This window comes from Nothobranchius furzeri, chromosome 15 (genome assembly GCF_043380555.1).
Source record: "Nothobranchius furzeri strain GRZ-AD chromosome 15, NfurGRZ-RIMD1, whole genome shotgun sequence".
Classification (NCBI taxonomy): Eukaryota; Metazoa; Chordata; class Actinopteri; order Cyprinodontiformes; family Nothobranchiidae; genus Nothobranchius; species Nothobranchius furzeri.
This window is the reverse complement of record NC_091755.1, coordinates 43,716,007-43,734,761: the sequence shown is the minus strand read 5'-3', so window position 1 is coordinate 43,734,761 and position 18,755 is coordinate 43,716,007. Positions and strand designations below refer to the sequence as shown.

The following is an 18,755-nucleotide window of genomic DNA, read 5'->3' as shown; positions in this document are numbered from 1 at the left end:
GACTGACTGAACTTAAAAATATTTCAATTTTAGATGCAGACATGTCTCTCTGAGTCTACACTACCAAGGAGCCCAGAGAACCCACCTGAAAACCGCGAGAAGACCATGACACCACTGGAGTACTGGAACAGCAGCAAGTATCGTTTCCCAGACCTGGCACAGCTTGCACGCAAATCCTTATCCACCCCCTGCACTAGCATTGATAGCGAGAGTTTATTTTTTTCTGCTGCTGCAAATGTGCTGGATGAGAAAAGAAACGGACTAAGCTGTGACAAAGCAGAGATGCTGCTTTTTGTCAAGAAAACCTCCCACTGATCTGACCCCAGTTAATAAAGGAAAAATCAATGAAATGTAGACCCAGGACATGTTGGAGGGACCATGTCTCTCACCTGGCCAGGGAACGCCTTGAGATTCCCCTGGAGTAACTGGCCCAAGTGGCTGGGGAGAGGGAAGTCTGGGTCTCTCGACTCAGGCTACTGACCCCTCGACCGGACTCCGCATAAGCGGATGGGAATGGATGGATGGCCGGATGGATGAATGAATGAAATGTAGCTGTTGTTCTGTGCCTTTTTGGCATTCTGATTTGTAAGGACATGCTGCTGTTATGTTTGTGAAAAGTGCAGTTTGTTAAGTTTTATAAGACTTAGCTAGTAGCCATTTATTTTGCACTTAAGTTGAAGTCTAAGCATGCACTTTATTACAAGACTAAGCAATATTTACTTTATTTGAAAAGTAAACAAGTATTATATTTGAAAAATAAACATTTTATTTGAAGAGTAAGCAAGGACTTTTTGCACTTTTATCTAAGCGAATAATTTTTTGTATTGAGAAAATGCATGTGTTGCATTATTTAAGAGAAACTCTTATTTGTTCTGGCAATTGTAATGATCCTTCACTGTTGACAGACTATCAAAGCATGTCATTTATGCGGAAAAACCAAAATAAACCATAATGAACAAGAGTCTGCTTCTAGACCTGCAGAAAGAGAGAAGAAAAAAAATGGGACACAGCAGCAATACATCAGGAGCAAGCTATCACTGCGTCAACTTGATGAAGAAATATAAAATCAACATTGTTTAACTGAACAATCAATCAATCAAAGCTTTATTTATAAAGCGCCTTCCGCAACCCTGTCAGGAAGCCCAAAGTGCTGAACATGGTTCAGTAGAAGGTGAATATATTGAATAAATAAAAAATAAAAGCAATTCAAATTACAAAATAGGTGAAACATTCTGGTACAGGACAAATGTGTAAAACAATGGATTGAGTGAACCAATGAAAACTGAAATAAATTCAACATAAAAGAGGGCCAAACTCAAACATGTTCAGGAAACACCAAGCGGAGGAGGTGGGTTTTTAGGTGACTCTTAAAGACTGGCAGAGAAGGGGACAGCCTAACTGAGGGTGGCAACTGGTTCCAGAGTGATGGTGCTAGGACTGAGAAAGCCCGGTCCCCATGGGTACGACACCTAGAACGAGGGACAGCGAGAAGGCCTTGGTCAGAGGAGCACAGAGCACGTGATGGGGAGTGTCTGTTCAGGAGTGTAGCTAGATAGGGGGGGACCACCACCCTGGAAGAAATCGTACACAAAGACGAGGAGTCTGAAGTGTGAACGATAGCAAATCGGAAGCCAGTGCAGGGAGGCCAGAACCGGACTGATGTGGTCCCGTTTCATGGTCCCAGTCAGGAACCTGGCTGTGCTGTTCTGCACAACCTGTAGGCGACGCAGTGATGACTGACACAACCCTGCATATAGAGAGTTGCAGTAGTCAAGCCTAGAAATTACAAAGGCATGCAGTACCCGCTCCAGGTGGGCTCTCGACAGCATATGCTTGATTTTAGCAAGGCGTCTCAGGTGAAAGAAACTGGACCAGATCACAGAACTGATGTGAGCATCAAATTTAAAGAGCAAGTCACCCCCTACAAGAAACTTACTTCACTCCCTCTTCATGTTTGAAAAATGCAACAAATGCTGTTGCCTAGCAGACCGAGAGGGCGGAGACACTAACAAATACACACACACACAGGCTCACAACGGCATTGTGACATCATAATGTACCAGTTTACATCGTAGCATACCTCTTAGCCAATAGCGGTGGCAGATTTAAATTCAAATACATTGCAGAGTTTTTACCTGACAATGGCACAACACTGCCAGTTTTCGGCAGAATATTTAAATTTTAACTAAGATGCACTGAAATGCCAAATTATTGACGACACGTGTCTGCAGCACGATTAGACACTCGTTTATTTAGTTTATCAGCAAAAAAAAGTTGATTTGGGGGTGACTTGCTCTTTAAGTCCAGCATCAAGTTTCACCCCCAAACTGGTAACAACTGGTTTTGAGTAGGGAGAAAGAGGGCCAAGATCAACGTAACGACCCACATTCCTGCTGTCGGGGTGAAAAACAATGAGCTCTGTCTTTCCCTCATTCAGATGTAGATAGTTGGCCATTAGCCAAGACTTCACCTCATTATTACAGGACACAAAGGACTGGATAGAGTGACCTTTCTCCTGACACAATGGAGAGTAAATCTGGCAATCGTCAGCATAGAGATGGAATGATAGACCATGTTTACGAAAGATTGACCACAGAGGTAGCAGAAGAATGGCAAACAAAAGAGGACCAAGGATCAATCCCTGCGGCACCCCCCAGCAGAGCCCCTCCCAAGATGAAAAAATATCACACGGTTTAAGACAGAATGTCCTGTTGTGGAGTTACGATCTAAACCAGTCCAGAGCAGACCCTTTGATCCCAACCCATCGTTCCAAGCGATCGAGTAGAATCGCGTGGTCAACTGTGTCGAAGGCTGCCGTCAGATCTAACAACAGAAGCACCACAGATGTACCCTGATCTAGTGATAGATAGATGTCATTTAGGACCCTCAGTAGAGCTGACTCTGTGCTATGGCCAGACCTGAACCCTGATTGAAAAACCTCAAACACATCAGAGTCAGCTAAATGTGAGACCAGCTGCTGATAAACGACTTTCTCAAGCAGTTTTGATGTAAAGGCAGGGTAGAGATAGGCCTGTAATTTGCGATCACAGAGACATCAGCACCAGGTTTCTTCAGGGTCGGTCGAATAACTGCTGCTTTCAAAGCAGCTGGGACCACACCTGTGCTGAGGCTCCCATTGATAATCTGACCAAGTGAAAGGCCAAGACACGGAAAGGCAGCCTTCCAGAGACGAGGCGGCAGAACGTCAAGTGGAGAGCCAGATGGCTTCTGCCTCGCAACTAGCTTACTCAGCTCAGAGTATGAAACAGTATTGAGGGAGCTCAGGGTGGGTGGTGATGGAGGAACTGGAACAGGGTCAATAGAGTTACCAGAAATAGCTGCTCTAATGCCTGATACTTCAATCACACGATAATAAATCACAGTGCATTTAGTGCCAATCACAGCCTTAAGACATGTGTTGAACGTGCCCAAGTCCATACTTATGAGAGCACCATGTGAGCACCTGTGTGTGTACACGTGCTTTTTTATGTAAGGTTTCGCTATAGGAGCGTCCAATAGAGAGTGTGAGGGGCCACAGATCTGCCCCCTAAAGATGTGCAGGAGATGGAGGGAGCTCCAGGTCACAGAGATCCAGGAGCTGCCCCAGAGCACAGGAACCCCAGGGAGACTGTGACCAGAACAACCCCTGCCCCCCTCGAGAGGTGCAAAGGATCGCCCCCCCCCCCCCCCCCCGGGGGGGGGGGGGGGGGGCACAACCAGCAGCCAGCAGAGTCCCGGGAGATATCGGCGGCAAGCCCACAGGCCCGCCCGCAGCCTCCCACCCCCTAGCCGGCCGAGCCCGGGACCCAGCGATCCGGGGTCCCAGGGGCGACCACCCCCGCCAGGGACCTAGCAGAATCCAGGGACCCAGACCCCACCAGGCAGCCACCGGGATTGGTCAGGCAGCTGCCAAAAATCTTAAACTCCCTGACCCGGGAGCCACGACCCAGGCAGACCAAGTCACCGTACACCAGGTGTGGCAGGGAGAGGGGGGATGAAATTTGTATTATCAAAAGATGTCCCAGGAGAAGGGAGGAGTCAAAGGCCCCACCTGACATATACAGTCATACACAAACATAGTCACACACTCCCTCCCTCATGCTCACACATACACATTCAACCAAAGACTTACAAAAATGCACCCTGGACACCCACTCATGCTCCCCACACACACCCTATTCACTCTGGTCCTGGCACTGCTGCACATGGGGTACAACCATTACTGGTTCCCAGATTTCGACCCTTTCTGCTGGGTAAGCCCCCACCCCGACCCCAACCCCCCCACCCCCAATGCTGAACACAGAAACCCACCACCCCAGACCCCAACTGTACGGCCGGATCTCCCTCCTAGCCTCCAGCCCCGTGAAGCCAAGCGACAACAGAGGTGTGCTTAGACCCCTAGTCTCCTTCCGCAAACTGAGGGATTGGGAAGTGATCCCTGTTTTAATCAACTGTTTGTTGACAAATTTAGACAAATTAAAATTTGACAGGTTTAAAGGCATTACCAAATACCTCAGTGTAACACTAATGATTATACAACAGTTAGTTCTGACCGAGTGATTTGATTGGCCAAAAGACTTTCCAAGATTTTTCCATATACCTTTCATATTATTCCTATTATCTTCTCATTTTTATTATAAAATTCTCTCTTAGCTGCTCTTAAAATATTTATTAACTTATTTTTATATTTCTTGTATTTACTTTCTGTCTCCTTGGTTCTTTGTCTTTTAAATTCACTGTAAAGAGTATTTGCCTTTTTACAGGCTTTCTGTAATCCCACTGTTATCATCCTTGGATAACAGTAGTATATTATGCACCTTTTGTGTCTGTTTTTTGTGATATTTTCAGATAATTAGTTACTTTCTGACATGTTTTCTCTTTCTGTACTGTATTCAGGGGTTGTGGTCATCGCCTTTGTGGTCTGCTTGCTGCCCTATCACGCTCGCCGCCTCATGTTTTGCTACATCTCTGACTGGTCGGAGTGAGTGACAATATTGTTTCAATCCTTCGTGCATGGAGCATTTTATCACGGCTAATAACATAAATGTAGGAATGCACATACACTGACCTTACAAGAATTTAATATATTCATTTGGAACAAAGCAAAGGAGATCAGATTGTTATTTCATTGACGGATTGAAACATTTATTTGAAAATAAGATATCACATTTTACAAACAATGAACACAGGATAAGAAATATACAAATTAATGAAAATCAGTCTTTGTCCAAAGAAAGTGGAAGAAGCCATCCATCTAGTTGCCTTTGCTTATCTGGTGTCTGGTGGTTGCAAAAGCAGCAGTGTAAGCAGAGCAGCCTGGACTTCCAAACCACTTGTACCAGCTCCTCCGGGAATAATCCAAGGCATTCACATGCCAGTCAAAAAAAAAAAAAAAACAGCCCCTCCAGAATGTGCTGGGTGTTCCTTTAGGTCTCCTCCTGGTTGGATGGGCCTGGATAACCTCACAAGGGAGGACTCAAGGAGGCATCCTAACCAGATGTCCGATCCACCTGAATTGGCTTTGCTGGATGTATAAGAGCAGTGAATTTACTCTAAGCCCCTCCCAGATGACTGAGTTTCTCACCCTATCTCTAAGGGAGAGCCCAGACACACCTCGGAGAAAACTTATTTTGGCAGTTTGTCCCATCGATCTCATTCTTTCGGTCACTACCCAAAGACCGTGACCATAGGTGAGGTTCGGGACATAGAGGGATCTTTCTGGCTAAACACTCTCTTAACCAGGACATACTGGTACAATGCCTGCATCACTGCAGATGCAGCACCAAGCTGCCTATCAATTTTGTGCTTCTTCATTCTCTGCCTCACTTGTGAACAAGATCCGTAGATACTATGGATGCACGGACAAGACATTCTTAACCTTTTCCAACTCAAGACCATGGTCTGAGATTTAGAGGAGCTCATTCTCTTCCCAGCTTCTTCACACTTGGCTACGAACCACTCCAGTGGAGGCTGAAGATCAGGTTCTGATGGAACCAACAGGATCACATCATCTGCAAAAAGCAGAGACCTGACTATATCCCACCCCTTTGCGTCACAATACAATCCACCTCAAATATACAACGTACATATTTTATGTAAAGTCACAGGTTCTTTACTTCTGTAATAAATCTAGTCAAAGTACCGTACTGACCCGAATATAAGATGAGGTTTTTGCTAAAGCAACTCCGAGACTGGGTCAAGCAATGGCTTAGGAACCCCAGCTCTTGAACTTACATTTTAAAAAAAGTATTCCACTTTTTAAACATAATTTTAGCTAAAGTTATTCTGAGACACTGTAGAAGTGTCTGAGTTAACTTCTAACAGTTTCACAGTTTGTTTATTTCCACTTGGCAACTTCATTTATCTTTAATTCTCAACACAACCATCAACACAAACTTCCAAGTGACAAAAAGGGGAGGAAAAAGAAAAATCTTAAATGACTTCTATTAATACAAAACAATTAACAATATGGCCTTAAACACCATCAAACATATATTTCTTTTCTTTGCAAACAATGTCACAGTTAAATCATAACCATATCCATGGTCAAAAACTTATTAAATCATAGGATTTTATCATTTTCTCCCTATAAATTTTCTTAAATGAATCAGTGGTGGAACATTTTTTCAAGTCGCCATCCAAGTAATTCCATAATTTTATTCTATATCGTAATACACATTTGCTAACATGTTGTTCGTGTAAATATTCTTTTGAACTCAGACTTCTTTCTAATTTTTTCATCACTTGGGATCAAAACAAAAACTTCTGTAATTTCACTGGAAGTAAAATTATTTTTGTCTTGAACATAGTAAAGTATTTAAATTAACCAAATTTTGGATTGAATAAACAATCTATTAGTATGTTTTTTTGCAGCTAGTTTAGAGTATTTGCTGCAATGGACTGGCTCTCTGTCCAGAGTTTACCCCGCCTGATTGCCCATTGACCACTGGAGATAGACCCCCCCCCCCCCCCCCCCCGACCCTATGTGGACAAGCAGGTTCAGCAAATGGATGGATGGATTAGCATTTGTTTTATATGTATTGCCCCACCTAATGAATGACCTGTGTCAGAGCTTGGTCCGCTTTGCCAGCAGTAAGTCGTACTTGTCCGCAATGTTAGTTGGACTCTGCCAAATCTGTCCTTTGTCACAGATTCTGTTCATAACATTTATGGAAAGGATTTCTAGGAGCAGCCAAGGTGTTGAGGGGATCTGTTTTGGTGGCCTGAGGATCGGGTCTCTGCTTTTTGCAGATGATGTGGTCCTGTTGGCTTCATTAGAACGTGATCTTTAGTTTCCACTGGAGCAGTTTGCAACCGAGTGTGAAGCAGCTGGGATGAGAATCAGCTCCCCTAAATCTGATACCATGGTATAGATTCGAAAAAGGGTAGAATGCCTTCTCCAGGTCAGGGATGAGGTCCTGCCTCAGGTGCAGGAGTTGAAGTATTTCGGGGTCTTGTTCACGAGTGAGTGAAAGCTTGAGCGTGAGATTGACAGGCAGATTGGTGCTGCATCTGCAGTGATGCAGGCGTTGTACCGGTCTGTCGTGGTGAAGAGAGAGCTGAGTCAGAAGGCAAAGCTCTAGATTTACCAGTTGATCTACGTTCCTACCCTCACCTATGGTCATGAGCTTTGGGTAGTGACCAAAAAAACAAGATCACGAATACAAGCGGCTTAAATTAGTTTTTTCCGCAGACTGGCTGGGCTCCCCCTTAGAGATAGAGTGAGAAGCTTGTTCACCCGGGAGGGGTTCTGAGTAGATCCTCTGCTCCTCCACATCGAGAGGAGCCAGTTGAGGAGCTCGGGCATCTGCTAAGGATGCCTCCAGAACTCCTGCCTGATGAGTTTTTCTGTGCACGTCCAACTATGAGGAGACCTAAGGGAAGACCCAGGCCATGTTGGAAGGACTATGTCTTTCACCTGGCCAAGGAATGCCTTGGGGGTTCCCCCGGAAAAGCTGGCGCCCAAGTGGCTGGTGAGAGGGAAGTCTGGGCCTCTTGACTTAGGCTGCTGTCCCCACGACCCGACTCCAGAAAAGCGGAAGAAAATGGATGGATGGACAGATGTAATGCCCAACACCTTTATACAATAAATCAAAAATGGAACAATAAATGAGTAATATAACTCTGAGATAGTATGGAAGTTATTGTTGTTTGCTGTTTAAGTTTAATTCAGATAGACATGAAATGTACAGCATAATTACATAAATATAAACAGTGATAATGAAAGTCAGGATAAAAAATCCGACTATTTCTGTACTTCATTTTGATTCATTGGAATTTCATGTTTTCCCATATTTGGCAAGTTTGGATGCACCCACCCCCACCCCCACCCCCCACTTTTCATTCCATGCCATTGGGGATCAGCAACCCCAAACACTGGCCAAGCAACAGTACAGCACCTGCTAGTAAAAAGGAAATCCTGGAGCTGCCCATGAAAGTGGGGGAAGTTAAAAAACTACCAATGCAGAGTTATGGTGCACATTTTAAGAAGATGGTGGACAATTCAGCAGAGGTGTTAAACATTGCATACATGGTTGCATTGGATGGCAGTGATTGCAATCAGATTGGTCCTAGGTGCTCTCATAGAGTTATACTTTTTTATTTATTTATTTATTTTCAAATTTGGACCCTACAATGCATTTCAATAGGCACCGGGTTTGCATGCCCAAATGCGATTTCGTAATACGCAGTGATGTGTGCTCAGAGCGGGACCACCAGACCGATGTCGACATTATGACTGAAAACTTGAACTTCATCGTGTCATTGAGGGATTTACCATTCAGTCGTCAAAGAAAAGAATTAGGACCACTCAGACCAAATTTAAATATCAAGCAGATATCAAAGAAAGGGGATAAAACATACTGCCACGGATTTTCCTGGAGCTGATTTGAGGAGAACAGAGCGTCAGCCACTTCACATCCAGCTATGTTTTGACCGGCGACTGCTGTCTTCATCAGAAGTGTCACAGATGTTTGTATGACATGTCTTTATCAGCTATTCTTCTGGTGGGCATGACCAAGCCTGATCTGTCAGATCTGCTGTGTCAGTCACACCGACCCCCCCACTGGCTGGTCTTTGAAGAAGTAAATCCCATGTGTGAGACAGCTGATTGTCATGAGCTGAACTCAGAAGACCCGTAATGACGCCAAACACAGTAAAATATATTTAAAAAAGTATTTTATTTAATGTGGAGTTACCAGGTGGGCGAGGCTGGAGACAGAGTAGGAGAGAAGGCGAGGGTCAAAACCAGATAGATCCGTGAATGCTACAATGAGCAGGCAGGAGGCAGAATCCAGAGAATGGGCTGAGGTCGAGAATCCAGGTAGTCAGAGGCAGAGACAACAATCCAAGCAGGGAGCAGGCACTTGGGTTGGTCAAGGAACAGAAACGAGGTCAGGATCTATGGTACAGGCAGAGGTTGGAGTGCTGGAGAATTTACTGGCGCGAAGTCTTCAATAATCTGGCAGCGACTGGATAGCTGGATGGTTCTTTTATAGCAGGGGAAGCAGGTGTGTGAGATGAGCTGAGGAGTCAGGAGCAGGTGAAGTGGATGAAGCTGATGACAGGAACAGGTGAGAAGAATGGAGTTGATTGTGGTTGCCAGGGGAAACAGGGCTTGTCAGGAGCTTGGTGAAGGGACCAGGTGAGCTGAATGAAGGTTAAATGAGGAGGCAGAGGAGGGTGAAGGATGGGAGTCATGACAGAACCCCCCCCCCCCTCAAAGGTGGATTCAAGACGCCTACATGAAACCAAAGCAGGGCGGGAGGAGGGGGACCAGGAGGGAGGGCCAGAGCAGGGCGGGGGGAGGGGGACCAGGAAGGAGGGCCAGAAGAGTCTGGGGGGCCGGCTACGGGGAACGAGGAGCCGGGACTGCAGGAGTCTGGGAGGGCGGCGATGGGGAACCAGGAGCCGGGAGTGCGGGAGTCGGGGGATAGAGGACACTGGAGGATGAGGACTAAGAGGGGACTCTGGACTAAGACTAAGAGGGGACTCTGGGCTTAGACGAAGAGGGGACACTAGAGGAGGATGACTAAGAGGGGACACTAGAGACTGAGGGGACGTAGACTGTGACTGGTGGGGACATAGACTCTGTGACTGGTGGGCACATAGACTCTGTGACTGGTGGGCACATAGACTCTGTGACTGGTGGGCACATAGACTCAGTGACTGGTGGGCACATAGACTCTTGTGGGGACACTTGAGACTGGAACGCTGGGGATGTAGACACTTGTGGGGACACTTGAGACTGGAACGCTGGGGACGTAGACACTTGAGACTGGAACACTTGAGACTGGAACACTGGGGACGTCGAGACTTGAGACGTGGACGTCGACTCCGGGACTTGAGACGTGGACGTCGACTCCGGGACTTGAGACGTGGACGTCGACTCCGGGACTTGAGACGTGGACGTCGACTCCGGGACTTGAGACGTGGACGTCGACTCCGGGACTTGAGACGTGGACGTCGACTCCGGGACTTGAGACGTGGACGTCGACTCGGGAACAGGAACCTCCGACTCGGGAACAGGAAGGACTGGAGCCTCTTGGACGGGCTGGACTGGAGCCTGTGCATCCTCTTGGACCACCGCCAAAGCAGGATGCGATGCGTCCTCTTGGACCACCGCCGGGACAGGATGCGATGCGTCCTCCGGGACCACCGCCGGGACAGGATGCGATGCGTCCTCCGGGACCACCGCCGGGACAGGATGCGATGCGTCCTCCGGGACCACCGCCGGGACAGGATGCGGTGCGACCTTCGGGACCACCGCCGGGACAGGATGCGGTGCGACCTCCGGGACCACCGCCGGGACAGGATGCGGTGCGACCTCCGGGACCACCACTGGGACAGGATGCGAAGCGACCCTCGGGACCACCGCTGGAGCAGGACAGACGGAGGTGGAACCCCTGCTGGACATGGATATGGTGTGGACCCTGGGACCACCGCTGGACATGGATGCGATGCGACCCCGGAAACTACCGCTGGACCTGGACAGGCGGAGCCTCTCGGACAGACGAAGGTGGAATCTCATCTGGACGAGGATGTGGTGCGGCCTCTGGGACCACCGCTGGACTGGGGCAGGCGGAGCCTCTTCAAAAGGCGGAAGTAGGAACCCCACTGAGCATGGATGCGGTGAGACTCCTGGGACCACCGTTGGACATGGACGCGGTGCGTCTCCTGGGACCACTGCTGGACATGGACGCGGTGCGCCCCCTGGGACCACCGCTGGACGTGGTCGTGGTGCGTCTCCTGGGACCACCGCTGGACGTGGATGGGATGGAGGGACTTGAGGCTTGCTTGAGCGGCGTTGCTACAAAACCTTGCGTCTGTGAAGGCCATGAACTAGTAGAAGGTCACCGGGACTGCCACTGTTGCGTTGTCAGAAACCCGCTGCGCAAGACGGCCACAGCAGGCCTGGACGGAGGAGTGGAACCTCTGCGTGGCAGTGGCCTGATGGCCAGCCACGTTCCCCAGAACGGTGACTCCTGCTCCTTCTCTAGTTCCAGGAATTCCAGGAGCGTGAGATATTCCAAGACAGGTATGAAGAAAGAAAAAAAAATACTCCCAAGTGCTGTGTCGGCGTCAGGTCAGACTTTTGGCCAGATTATTCTGAACTCAGAAGACCCGTAATGATGCCAAGCACAGTAAAAATATATAAAAAAATGTATTTTATTTATTGTGGAGTTACCAGTTGGGCGAGGCTGGAGACAGAGTGGGAGAGGAGGCGAGGGTCAAAACCAGATAGATCCGTGAATGCTACAATGAGCAGGCAGGAGGCAGAATCCAGAGAAGGGGCTGAGGTCGAGAATCCAGGTAGTCAAAGGCAGAGAAAACAATCCAAGCAGGGAGCAGGCACTTGGGTTGGCCAAGGAACAGAAACGAGGTCAGGATCTTTGGTACAGGCAGAGGTTGGAGTGCTGGAGAATTTACTGGCGGAAAGTCTTCAATAATCTGGTAGAGACTGGATAGGTGGATGGTTCTTTTATAGCAGGGGAAGCAGGTGTGTGAGATGAGCTGAGGAGTCAGGAGCAGGTGAAGTGGATGAAGCTGATGACAGGAACAGGTGAGAAGAATGGAGTTGATTGTGGTTGCCAGGGGAAACAGGGCTTGTCAGAGCTTGGTGAAGGGACCAGGTGAGCTGAATGAAGGTTAAATGAGGAGGCAGAGGAGGGTGAAGGATGGGAGTCATGATACTGATAGGCCCCGTCTTCTCTGTTCATGTTCCACTGTTCCTGTCTCCTTATTTCTATAGCCTTCCTGATCCAGTGTTTGAACCGGTTGCTTTCTGTGTTGGTAATTTTTCCCTGATCCCAGTCTAGAATGTGATTGTTATGTTTTCAATGAAAATAAGTGAAGATATTTGCGGTATTAAAGTATTTTTCCGGAGTATTTCTCTTATCTTGTGGCACCATCTAGTGGCTGACATATCACAAAAATTGTCTCTTGATCCATTTTTTTAAGATGGCGACTTCACGTCTCTTATTTATAAATGTCCTTCTGTAATCAACAAACTGAGCTAAAACACTTTTTTTTCCGAGTATTATTCTCATGTCATGTTGTGTTTTCATATATTTTTATATTTTAAACACTTGTCTGAAAAGTTCATCAACTCTGCAACAGCCAAGGTATTGCTTAAGTTTGAAGCATGTAAGCGGTTATCTAATGCTATTGGTTAGTTTTGGTTGGTGCTCAGTTTCCTATTGCATGGAGCTCTGCGGGGCAGGTGTTGCTGTGTGTGTGTGTGTGTGCGTGTGTGTGTGTGTGTGTGTGTGTGTGTGTGTGTGTGTGTGTGTGTGTGTGTGTGTGTGTGTGTGTGTGTGGCTGCTTATACTGAGCCAGGATTCTCTGGAGGTTTCTTCCTGTTAAAAGGGAGTTTTCCTCTCCACTGTCACTGCATGCTTGCTTAGTATGAGGATTGCTGTAAAGACTCTGACACTAGTCAGTGACTCGATGCAACCTGCTGGTTTCCTTATATGGTAAACATTCTACTGATTGGCTTAATTGGCTGTGGGAGACGTTTATTGGGGCAGCAGTAGCTCAACAGGTTGAGCGGGTTGTCCAGTAATCGGAAGGTTGCAGGTTCGATCCCGGCTCCAGACAGAGAAGGTTGCTGTTGTGTCCTTGGGCAAGACACTTAACCCACCTAGCCTGCTGGTGGTGGTCGGAGGAGGGACCAGTGGCGCCTGTGCACGGCAGCCTCGCCTCTGTCAGTGCGCCCCAGGGCAGCTGTAGCTACATTGTAGTTCATCACCATCAGTGTGTGAATGTGTGTGTGAATGGATGAATGATACACTGCAGTGTAAAGCGCTTTGGAGTCCGTACTCTGAGAGGGGCTATACAAGCGCGGGTCATTTGTCATTTAATGAACTGACCTGTATTGTTTACTGTGTGAAGGTCCTTGAGACGACTCTTGTCGTGATTTAGCGCTTTATAAATAAACTTGAATTAAAATAAACTAGAACAAATTTTTATTTATTTTCAAACAATATCTTGACGCCACGACCATTTACTTGCATCAATCAGCAATTTATTTACTGTGATCCCTTTTTCACTGATTGTAATTGTCAGGGTTATCTCAAGGAGAATGTCATTAAGCTGCTCTTGGAGACAAAATAAACATGACACCTTTTCCTATTGACTAACTTAAATTGAAGCAGTTGCCACAGATATTGTTCAAAACAAGTATGCATGATATGAGAAGTATAATGTTAGCAACCTCATTTATTTGTTTTTTCTTTTATTAGAGACCCTGCATGTGTTATATAAGTTTGTATCAGCGTCATAAATGAAAAGTTAGACAATGTTTCTATATCAGATATCGAATAAAATACCGTAAATCCTCTAATACAGGCCCGGGCCTCTATTTGACTCAAGCTCATCAAGCTCCAGGCCTTTATTGGAAGGAGGGCCAGTATTAGAGGCAGGCCTCTATTTCCATTTGAGCAAAATGAACTAATGTTCATTGGAGTTTTTGACAATTAAAATTGCGCCCACATTTTCAAAGTTAAACACATTTCTTTTAACAACGGTAGTTTCTGCTTCAGCCATCTCCCCCCTCCCCCTGCTTTAGCCCTCTCCCCCCTCCCCCTGCTTCAGCCCTCTCCCCCCTCCCCCTGCTTTAGCCCTCTCCCCCCTCCCCCTGCTTTAGCCCTCTCCCCCCTCCCCCTGCTTTAGCCCTCTCCCCCCTCCCCCTGCTTTAGCCCTCTCCCCCCTCCCCCTGCTTCAGTCCTCTCCCCCCTCCCCCTGCGCAGCGGCTACAAACTCACTGATGCGCCTGCAGCCTCTCGGAGTTCCTGCTGCTCTAAACATTAAAATAATTATTTCATTTTCTGTTCCTCACTTCTGATGACCTTCAATGGTGTCTGTTTGTTGCAACCAGCAGGTACAAAAACTAACTTGTTTTTATTTTGACTATTTTTCTGTCCTGCCTGTTTATTATCTTCCTGCATCTCCTCTCAGTCCTAAAGAGAAACTGCTACCTGGGTTCATATATATTCACCTCATGAGTTACCTTTGAACTGCAGTTCTAAAAGATCTACCGACCGCAAAAACAGCGGAGTGCTCGCTGTTTGTCGGCCGTATCAGTGATCAGTGCGTCGGAGGACAAGGTGATGCGCGCAGCGCCCCGCTCCACAGCATGCAGCAAACGCATCAGGCGCAAATAAAAGACAGAAAACATTAAAGGAAATGAACTGACATGAACGATCGCGTGTTAAATTAGTTTTTGAGGTGGCGACACCTGATTGTTACTGTGGCCGTGCTCAGGAGGCAGATCTACCGACCGCGAAAACAGCGGAGCGCTCCCTGCTTGCCGGCCGCATCAGGGACAAGTTGATGCGCCCCGCTCCACAGCAGCGATACACATCAGGCGCAAATAAAAGACAGAAAACATTAAAGGAAATGAACCGACATGAACGATCGCGTGTCAGTGCCTACGGTCTGGCACAGCGCGTTGCCCCCCCCCACCCCCACCCCCTGAGCGCAGGAGCTTGTCACCTGCTGACAGCAGGCTGCTGTCTTTTCCGAGGGCTGCATCTTGCCGGTCATTATCACGTGACAGCGACTAGTCGATGACAGGCATAACAAGTCACTACAGTGAAGTTGACTAGTTCATACACCCCCTACTGCTGCTCTCCAGAGTGTTCTGCAGCATAATCAGCACGTTCTCTTTGAACTTGATAGTGTAATGACCTGGCTGGTGTTGTAAGCCAGGTGCATTCTGGGTATTGTGTCATATGTGTTTCCTATCATTCTGCTAGTTCCTATGTGCTGATTTGCGTGTTGTGTGAGTGTTATGTAAGCCACAGGGAAGGTGATGTGTGTTCTGTGGAGCGGGTTGAATTAGCATGGTTAACTGACACCGTGACTCTGTGTGGTAGGAGCGTGATAGAGGATCGTGTCTGTAGCGTTACAAAGCGTTGAAGAAAAAGCTTAATAAAGGTCTGCGTGAACGTCTACTGCCTCCTGCTGGTTGATTTGGGGACTATAACCCTGCCACCGGGACGCTCATACTTGCTTGTTACTACGTTCCACCCGGCCACAATAAGAGACCGGCCATTATTTACCTAAACTAACTCTGACACCGGCCACAATTGGAGACCCGGCCTTTAATTGAATACCGGCCTGTATTAGAGGATTTACGGTAGTCATTATTGAGCATCTTTGGTTAAAATGTTAATAGTTTTTCTTGTCATCCCTTCTTTTTCTTGCAGTGCTTTGTTTGACTTCTACCACTACTTCTACATGCTGACAAACATCCTGTTCTACGTTAGCTCTGCAATCAACCCGGTGCTGTACAATCTGGTGTCTGCTACTTACCGTCAGATCTTCTTCTCCACGCTGCGTTACTTTTTGCTACCCTGCCACCGCTCACCTAGGAGGCAGCCATACCCCCTCACCCGCCACTCCATCAGCATCTCCAGCAACCACACCCTTTCCACCAACATCATCAAAGAAACCACATACTGAACAAGTGCATGCTCTCATTTCTCTTACCATAAACTAATCCAGTGCCACTTTGCCATCACTGGTCTTGCTGACAGTAGATGCTGTGGACCAGTGATTGTTAAAAATAATCAAGGCCCACCAACAGTTGGCGGTAATTTGGACTTTAGACACGAATTTCATCTGATGAGTCTCCTGCCTTCTATAGGATTGTAGGAAAAAGCCAATGTGCTGATAGAAGATTGAACCAACAGCTGGACTCTGGTGTAAGTACATCATATTATGTGTTTACCTGACTGGAGCAAGCAATCTATCTTGTGAAGCTGTGCAGTGAAAATGAATCTGCTGCTCCATTGATCTCAAAAATCAAATCTAAACACTCCCAGAAGAACTATGAAAATTGGCCTCCAGCAATAATTTCACAACAGTTTCTGTATAACATTCCTTCTGTTAGCTTGTTTGGATGGAAAAAGGTAAGATTACACACACACACACACACACACACACACACACACACACACACACACACACACACACACACACACACACACACACACACACACACACACACACACACACACACACACACACACACACACACACACACACACACACACACACACAAACACACACACACACACACACACAAACTTGTCTTTCATCTGATATCTGTGAAACATAACTTTCATCACTGCTTTTTACTCAAACCTGTATGCCTCAGCTTTATTGTTGAATTTGATACAAGAGGGTCTTATTGTACAGCAAATTCTCAGTGGAAGACGTTTATGATGTTTTAGGAATCATAAAAGCTTTTTTTGTAATACAAATAATTGAAAACAATTGGAAATGTGAATATTTCTTGTGTTTGTGCAGAACTATGACAAAAATACATTTACTTTGGTAAATTAAACTATCCCCTAAACACATTTTCTTCACGTGAATAATTCCTCACAAACATTATTTGGTTGTCTGCTGCTGACCCAGGGAAATTTGACAGTCTTCCTTTTTGGACCCCACAGTGGTATGATTTCAAGCACAAATGATTATTCTGCATGGTGAACAAGTCATGTAGCCAATCAATAAGCAAAGTTATGGAGGTGCGCCGCATACTCCTCCTCCATGTTTGTTTTTTCCAGAGTCATGTTTTATAATGCAAGACTTTCGGTTTGAGGGTGAGGGAGGTGGTGGAGGACCAAAACTTGGAACAGGGCCATAGCAAGCTTTTTAAAATTGTGGGTGTTGAGATTTCTCGTATGCATACATGCATACATTTTATATATATATATATATATATATGTATATATATATATATATATATATATATATATATATATATATACATATATATATATATGTATATATATATATATATATGTGTATATATATATATATATATATATACACATATATATATATATATATATATGTGTGTATATATATATATATGTGTATATATGTATATATATATATACATATATATATATATATATATATGTATATATATATATACATATATATATATATATATATATATATATATATATATATATATATATATATATATATATATGGGCTTCTCCATCCCAAAACAGTCAGTTTTTTTTCTCGCTCCTACCCTGGCCCTCTGGATATGTTGTCATAACAACCTCTCATGTTTACATGGAGCTGCATTCACAAGGTCTCCAGCAGTCCTGACTTTATTACTTACTTTACTTTAATAAAATAATCTTATGTGGTCTCATAAATAAAAAAAAAATATTATTTGTTCAGTCTGCAAAACACCTCATCAGCTGTGAAGTGGTATGCATGCAATCCCAGGAGATTATCTCTGACCAGCTCAGGCAGATTCATCTGAATACACCCAGTGACATCCAGAATAATGTTGGTTACGTATTGTAACCCCAGATTCTGTGAGTCTAGTCGCAGCCCTTAAGCTAGCTGCTATTGGAAGGATGATCTCAGCATCAGCCAATCATGAAGAGCTTAAATGTACGCCCACCAATGGTGGGCACCCCTGTGGGTATATAAGTGGAGTGACTCCACTGTTTGCCTCCGATGGCTCTTAGTCCTAACAGAACCAGTGGGGCCAGTGGCTTAAGGGCTGCGACTAGACTCATAGAATCTGGGGTTACAATACGTAACCAACGTTCTATTTCGTCTAGTCTTAGCCCTTAAGCGAGCTGCTATTGGAATAATGCACAGCTGGATGGGTTTACGCCCCACTGGTTAGCTTAACCAAATGGACACACCCAACATGTCTCCTTTTAGCGAGGGTCGCTCAGCCTCAGCCCAGTGCTTAAAAGGCTGAGCCAGTCAGAGAGAAGAGTGGGGCCCCCACCAAAAATATCATCCATAAGAGGATGAAATTCATTCAAGCAAGGCTGATGTGGTGCCATAATGCTTTCACTCAGCCTGCTGGGGTCCAAGCACTGAACGAGTGATGGATCCTGAAGACACATCTCATAAATAATAATGAGTAAAGGAACAGGGTGAAGACCATGAAGCAGCCAGACAAATGTCTTCCATCGACACACCACTGTGGGGCGCCACAGAAGAGGAAATCCCTCTGGCTGAGTGAGCCCTAAGTGCCTCAGGAGGATCCCGCCCTGATGATGTGTAAGCGAGGGAAATGGCGTCACATAGCCAGTGTGAAAGACGCTGGGTTGACAGCGCTTGCCCAAGGGAAGAATCTCTGTAGTGCACAAACAGGCTTTGTGAGCGGCGAATCCCTGAAGTGCGTGACACATATCATGCAAGCGCGCGCACCGGGCAGAGAAGGTGGGAAGCCGCCTCCTCATCAGAAATATGGGGAG

At 46.1% G+C, this 18,755-nt stretch overlaps 1 protein-coding gene across 4 annotated transcripts in view; it reads left to right on the top strand.

The window, feature by feature from the left end:
- ntsr1 (neurotensin receptor 1 (high affinity)) overlaps nucleotides 1–16,868 on the top strand; it is an 83,726-nt gene extending 66,858 nt beyond the window's left edge. For 2 of the 4 annotated variants that reach the window (XM_070544886.1, XM_070544885.1), the window contains 2 exons: nucleotides 4,897–4,981; nucleotides 15,711–16,868. In XM_070544886.1, coding sequence (XP_070400987.1) covers nucleotides 4,897–4,981; nucleotides 15,711–15,966 — 341 coding nt within the window. In that variant the 3' untranslated portion in view covers nucleotides 15,967–16,868. The other 2 variants (XR_011516680.1, XR_011516679.1) reach the window with 2 other exon arrangements.
- Nucleotides 16,869–18,755: the final 1,887 nt, after the last annotated feature.